Source organism: Garra rufa, chromosome 11, assembly GCF_049309525.1.
Source record: "Garra rufa chromosome 11, GarRuf1.0, whole genome shotgun sequence".
Classification (NCBI taxonomy): Eukaryota; Metazoa; Chordata; class Actinopteri; order Cypriniformes; family Cyprinidae; genus Garra; species Garra rufa.
The window spans coordinates 34,567,659-34,575,135 of record NC_133371.1 but is presented as its reverse complement, the minus strand read 5'-3'; the positions used below and the strand labels follow the sequence as shown (position 1 = coordinate 34,575,135).

At 35.6% G+C, this 7,477-nt stretch overlaps 1 protein-coding gene across 1 annotated transcript in view; it reads left to right on the top strand.

Annotated features, from left to right (window-relative positions):
* Positions 1–7,477, top strand: part of LOC141345326 (VPS9 domain-containing protein 1-like) — a 61,684-nt gene that overhangs the window by 45,248 nt on the left and 8,959 nt on the right. The window contains exons 3-7 of the mRNA XM_073850190.1: positions 7–92; positions 174–697; positions 940–1,069; positions 2,328–2,533; positions 4,134–4,218. Of these exons, the coding sequence (XP_073706291.1) occupies positions 7–92; positions 174–697; positions 940–1,069; positions 2,328–2,533; positions 4,134–4,218 (1,031 nt within the window). The remainder of the gene's footprint in view (positions 1–6; positions 93–173; positions 698–939; positions 1,070–2,327; positions 2,534–4,133; positions 4,219–7,477) is intronic.

Sequence of the window (7,477 nt, the reverse complement as noted above, 5' to 3'; positions counted from 1 at the left end):
TTATAGGAATGGCCCAAAACTTGGAAAGCTAATCTGAAAAAGAATCCGAATGATCCAGTGCTGGTTTCAGGTCTTATTTCATGTCTTCTCAGGTAGGTTCATGCTGTCAGATCATCTTCAAGCATAAAAGTGTTTCTTCCTTATCTTATTTCATGTTTCTTTTTCTATCCCAGCTACCCAGACCACCCAGTCATGAAGTTGCTGAAGAGACTACAGTATCGGGTGTACAACAGACTGTATCCTATAGTGAGCCAATACGCTTCTCTAAGCACAGCAACTGGTCGCTCACTACCCTTAAAGCCGTCCCGCAGCGCCCAAAGTCTGCTCCTGTCTGACAGTTCTATATCTCCGCAGCAGCATCAGAGCCCGCTCAAATCTGCAATGACACACAGTTTATCTGACGCTTCCATTTCTCTTTCCCCATCCCACGACCTCAACGCAAATGACACAAAGTCCGAGACCGACCCGGACGAGTCCTCAACTCTGATCTCCACAGATAGGGAGAACTCTTTTGAGGATCTAGAGAAGTTTCTAACTCAGCTGGACTGGGTTCCTTCTCAGAGTGGTGATGATACGGACTCGGACTTGACTTTTGACACAACACACGTGGATTTCGACTCTCAAATTCTTAATCTTGAGGAGCGTGCTTTGAAAGAACATTTGAAGGCCATCGTCAAAGACATCCACATTGCTATCGGTAAATAAATGTCTGTGTGTATATGAGACCTTACATATCTGCATAGTTTAGCGTTTTTAGAAATCCCCTGTTATAGCCAGTGGGATCTGTATGGTTGTATCATGTGTTTATACTGCGTCAGGGTGTAACCAATGCTCGAGTGTCATAATCCACCATAAACATGTTTGTAAAAAGGTCCTTTTATGAAATGCATTACTTGCCTGATTGTCTATGGTAAATGGATTTATCTTTGTGTGAAACAGATCGCCTGCTGTCTCTGTGTCTTCTGTCTTTTGAATGTCTCAACACTGCCAATTCTAAGGACCAATGCGTGGCGAGTATAGAGGAAGTCTTCTTCACCCCTATTTGGCGCCCTCTATTGGCACTCTTTAGGTAAGTGGCAAAATAAATGTTTTAAAAATTTACACAGTTCAAAAGTTTGAGGTTTATGAGGGCTTTTTTTTCTCACCAAATCTGATTTAACAGATTAAAAATAGTAATATTGTGATGTCTTATTACAATTTAAAATTACTTTTATATAAGTGTCACATGATCCTTCAGAAATATAATATGCTGATTTGCTGTTCAAGAAACATTTCTTTTTGTTTTAAGTGCTGCTTAAGATTTTTGTTGAAGTCTTTTATGAATAGATAAATATCATTTATTTAAAATGGAATCTGTTGTAACATTATAATTATCTTTACTGTAATGTTTACATGTAACGTTTTAATCAATTGAATGCACCATTTTTTTTAAATAAAAGTATTAATTTCCAACTTATTTAATGACTAGTATATAACAAGAATTAGATTTGCACAGATTTGAATTTAACAGATTTTTACTATGATTAATAAATGTCAATTTACTAATTAACTAAGATTAATAAATGTAACCATGGACCACAAAACCAGTCACATTTTGAAATTGAGATTTAGACATCATCTGAAAGCTGATAAATAAGCTTTCCGTTAATGCATGGTTTGTTCGGATAGGACAATATTTGGCTGAGATACAACTATTTGAAAATCTGGAATCTGAGAGTGCAAAAAAAATCTAATTATTGAGAAAATCGCCTTTAAAGTTGTCCAAATTAAGTTCTTAGCAATGCATATTACTAATTAAAAATTAAGTGTTGAGATATTTACAGTAGGAAATTTACAAATATCTTCATGAAACATGATCTTTACTTAATATCCTTATGATTTTTGCCATAAAAGTAAAATCGATCATTTTGACCCATACAATGTATTATTGGCTGTTGCTTCAAGTATACCCGTGCTACATAAAACTGGTTTTGTGGTCTAGGGTCACAAATGCTGTAGAAGTATTGCTCATTCTTAGTTCATGTTAGCTAAAGTAGTTAACTAATGAAAGCTTATTGTAAAGTTTTACCCATTTTTATTTCTTTATTCAAATTATTACTTTGAATGGCAGAGATTGTTGAGTCATTATATGAATTGTCTAGACACTGAGCAGTAGATGGCACCATTAATCTAAACTTCAGTAATCCCAGTATGGCTGAAAATAACCATCTTCCATTACAACTGCTCCCAAATAGCTTAGTCATCAAATCAGTTTTATAGATGCTGTAGGGTTTAGTTAATTGCATATAAATGACTTCTGTGTTCTTTGTGATGCGGTCATGTTTTAGGAAGGTGCATCGAGAACGGGAGCTGACTGTTGAGAGCAGCATGCGTCTTCATCGTAATGTTTCACCTAGTGATGTTGGTGTACCATCCAAACTGTTCCCCAGAGACCCAGCTGTGCTGCATGGGTCCTATCCATATGAGTCAGCGGTGCAGGAGCTAAGGCTTCTGTGTAGAGATTACTGTCCTCAGAAGAAACTGGAATGTATTGGTACGATCTTGAATTGAAACCACAAACCCTTTCAGTGTGTCACTTGAGTGTCTTAACGGAATTGCAAAAATAATGTTTCAAACAGGTTTACCAAACACACTCACAATCTAGTCTGATAAACTGATAGTCATACCCTTTTTTTGTGAAATCAGCCTACAAATTGCTAACTTCTAGCAATCTTTGTATATTAAAGGGATAGTTCATCCAAAAATTAAAATTCTGTCATTAATTACTCATCCTGATGTTGTTCCAAACCTTTAAGACCTCTTTCAAACACAAAGATATTTTTGATGAAATCCGAGAGCTTTCTGATGTTGCATTGACAGCAACGCAACTACATTCAGTGCCCAGAAAGGTAGTAAGGACATTGTTAAAATAGTCCATGTGACATCAGTGGTTCACCGTAATGTTATAAAGCTACTATGATGTCTATGCAGGGTCAGAAAGCTCTTGGATTTTTCAAAAATGCTTAATTTGTGTTCAGAAGGTGAACAAAGGTCTTACGGGTCTGGAAAGACATAAGGGTGAGTCATTAATGACAACTAACCCTTTAAGCTACGAAAGGAGAAATGGTAACGTTTATAAAATGATAATTATATTTATTAATTTAAAAGCCATAATTACTACTAGTAAGTCATACTTGAAGTTTCTGTAAAAGAAAAAAACTGACGTACCGAATGCTAAAATAATTCTGAACTATATCTTAATTGAGATAAAAATTAAAAAAAGGCAAAATTATGACAGTGGAAACTGAGATTTGTAACTGGCAAATGCAAATTGAAATTAAAAACATAATTGAGACTTGTTAGTTCACATTTTCAGCTTTATAATTATGACTTTTTATGTCATCATTTGAGCTATAATTATGAGAGCTGAAATTTATATGCTAAGTCATGAGAAAGTTATGACTAACCATGACTTGATTTTGTAATTTTGACTTATGTCATGATTATTACATCATAAAATCATGCTTTAGTAAATATGTTGTGTGTGTTTGTGTGGCAGAAATGCGGTTCTATACTTTTGCTATTAAGTTACAATTCATAAATTTAACCCTTTGCACATAGTTTAAAATTGTATTTCTTTTCTACCCCTAAAGGGTGCATATTAGTCTTTAGTGAATGTTAAACTTAGAAGTGCATATCATAATCTAATATGTGACCCTGGACCACAAAACTAGTCTTAAGTTGAACGGGTATATTGTAGCAATAGCCAAAAAGACATTGTATGGGTCAAAATTATCGATTTTTCTTTTATGCCAAAAATCATTAGGTTATTAAGTAAATATCATGTTCCATGAAGATAAATATATCAAATCAAAAATAAGTTTAGTAATATGCAATTTTTGAAGGCGATTTTCTCAATATTTAGATTTTTATTTTGTTTTTTTCACCCTCAGATTCCAGATTTTCAAATAGTTGTATCTCAGCCAGATATTGTCATATTCTAATGAAACATATGTCAATGGAAAAGCTTATTTGTTCAGATTTCAGATGATGTTGATACTTATGAACTGGTTTGTGGTCCACAGTCACATATTATACCCTTCACAGATTTTAAACCAAAAAGAAAATCTGACTGCGTTTGTTTTTCATTGCAGTGAGAACTCTACGAATCATCTGCGGCTGTGCTGAAGAGTACCGCCTCCTGCAGGAAAATGATCCTCCACCCAAATCAGCAGCAATGTGAGTGTACACAAGTCTTATAAAAACTGTTGCGTTCCTGTGAAGCTTCAAAAAAGTAGAACAAGTCATGAAAGAACTTTATGCTTGTCCGCTGGCCTTGTGTCAGACTTCATCAGACCTCACGGAGGCCAAAGCTCAGCAGGGGTGCCGTCTTGACCCTCTGGACCCCGCGGGGCGCTCGGAGCTGACTTCCTCTCTAAGTGGGTCGCCCTGTCTGGAGCAGACTTTGGCCTTGATGCACTTTGAGAGAGGGTCTGAGTGTAGAAGTGCTTAGCTCAAGTCAAACTGACCAAGTGATAACCAAAAGTGAGCCTTATCTATTGCAAATAGAGACTTGTGACTCTAGTTTATGAGATGTTCACACAGCTTCTGGCCAATGAATTTGTAAAACGCGGGTGTGAACGGGTGTGTTCCACCAGAGTAACATCTTCATGACATGCATTTTCTAAAAATGTGGGTTTATTTAGGTTTATCGGAATCAGTGTATTTGGCTCAGATTCCCTGTGGTTGTTCACAGACCTCAGCATCTGTTTTACTCTTTTGGAAAACATCCCACATTTCCTCCTGTCTCAGATACGTTAAAGTGAGTGCTCACGCTAGCATCTGCGCTTGGGATTTTATGTGGGCCTGTAACCTTGTGGCCCTGCCACACCCATCAAAACAAGCTGCCTGTTCATCCTTTTCTCTTGATTTCTTGCTTGATTCAAGGAAACAGGGGTACATTGAACACTTAAGTCATCTCTACATGTCTCTTTGCATCAGCAGAGCGGTGGCTCGCTGGTGACGCACATGCTCAGCGGTTTGGCGGCCCATGACAACGGCTGATGTAGATGCTTGTTTTTAGAGCACTGTCTTGCAACACTTATACAATGACTCACAATTGTTTTTTTTCTTAGGAATTAACATTTAGCTGATGTGAAATGTATCAACTGGTGCTGTTTGTTGTGCTATTTATAAGTATATCCGTGTTGATGTAATTTAAAAAGCAGGCTGTGTTGCAGACAGAAGCTTCCAGTGCAGACAGTCTTGTCACTAGTGTGACTTTCAATTAATCAAATATACACAACCAGTCAAAGGTTTGGACACACTTCCCCATTCTCTTTGATGGATAAGTGTGTCCAAACCTTTGACTGGTAGTGTATATGCCCAATTATGGCAAAAATCACATTTACATTTAGTGATTTAACAGTTGGTTATTAACAATAGAAGAAGTCAAAACATAAGTTGAAAGCTAAATAAATAAGCTCTCCATTGATGCATGGTTTGTTAGGATAGGATATTTGGCCTGAAAATCTGGAATCTGAGGGTGCAAAAAAATCTAAATATTGAGAAGATCGCCTTTAAAGTTGTCCAAATGAAGTTCTTAGCAATGCATATTAATAATAAAAATGTATAAAAATTATGTTTTGTTATATTTATGGTAGGAAATTTACAAAATATCTCCGTGGAACATGATCTTTACTTAATAAACTGATGATTTTTGGCTTAGAAGAAAAATTTATAATTTTGCCCCATACAATGTAATTTTGGCTATTGCTACAAATATACCATGCTACTTAAGACTGGTTTTTGTAGTCCAAGGTCACAAATATGTAAATGTTAGTCTAAAGTTTTGGTTAGTCTAACGCAGTGCACATAGCAAGTTTTGTTTGTTTGTTTTTATAATGAATAAAAAGAAAACAAGTAGATTGAATAGAAAAAGAATAGAAAACACTAGTATTAGGGTCATTAAAAAAAAAAAAAAAATTAAAAGAAAATAAGTCGAAAGAATAGTGAGCGCTGGTATTAGAGGGTCATTTTTTTTAAAAATAAGTTTAAAAAAGTCGAAAGAATGGAAAAAGAATAGGGATCGCTAGTATTACTGGCTCTTTTTTTTATAATAAATAAAAAGAAAACAAGTAGAACATGGATTTGGCACTAATTTCATAGTTGCTGGTACCAATTTTATAATGTAAGAAAGTCCTCAAATGATTGAAGACGATAAGACCTACATTTTTACCCATTTAGCTGATTTGGACATTAAGGCTGCGAGCCTTGCATGGCTAATATCAGATTTCCAGTGTGAACTGATCAGAACTGACCCATATTTGCGAAAGAACAATATGAACAGGGTTGCCAGGTTTTCACGACAATCCGTGAATCCGCCTAAATGCTTCTCAAAACTACTCCAAAACTAACCCAATTGCGTTCCAGGATGTAAATATTGCATTAGTGGGGTTCGCTTCAACCTACGGAGTTGAAAAACAACCCGCGGCAACAGTGGAAAAAGTAGTCCAATTCTGCGGGAAAACTGTGGACTTGGCAACACTTGCACAGTGCGCTTTCATATGGAAGTAAACACTGAGGACATAAAGTAAGCAATTATGCTTGTGCTGTGGAAGTCAGCTCAGTAGAAGTTGCATTAATCAGATTTGAGAAAATCAGATTCCATCCGGTTTGTTCTGTTCACACTGTCATAATAAAAACAGATCCGAGTCGCATGTATGCAAAAAAATCGGATTTAGGCCACGTTTACCTGCAATGTGAATGTAAGTTTGAGCCTTTTAGGAGGGACAAAAGCACGCCACTTTAAAGGAAGATGTGCAAGCATGAACGCGACACAATCGTTTACCTCGTAATCTTGTTTTAATTGTTGGAAGCCAAAATTGAAAACCCGTAAATAAAAATCTATTAATTTTATAGCCCTACATTTTTGTATAAATATATTAAAATAATAATGGTAACAATATCTGTTGTTTAAAATGGCTTAATTTCTGCAGTTAAATAATTAAATTATCTTTGAACATCTATTTTATGTTTTATTCAATTTTTTTGTTAGTAAGTTAAATAATATACAGTTATTTATTGCATTTATATACAGTTATTTATATGGTCTAGTTGAAACTTATTAATTAATTATTATTATTTTTTTTTTTTTTTGGAAAGCTGTATTGTTATATAATTATGATTTTGCCATTAGATGGTTTGGTCATACTGGCCATTCGTATGTTTATTAATTAATTCCAGAACAATGTCCTGTTGCTTTCCAACTCCAACGGTTTTGGTTTGTTTGCATTATTTGGGTGTTTTCGATTCCATGCCTAAACTTTGGTTTAAAAATGATTGTGCTATAAAGGCATCAGTGATCCGAAAGGAAATGTGTCATTGTGAGACTTGTCCTGATTTTGCCCTGGTAGCACAGCCAAGGCACATTCTGCCTTTGTTTTGCTTTTAAGTTTGTGTTTGGTTGTGAGGGAGAATGAATGTCCTCATGCATGCA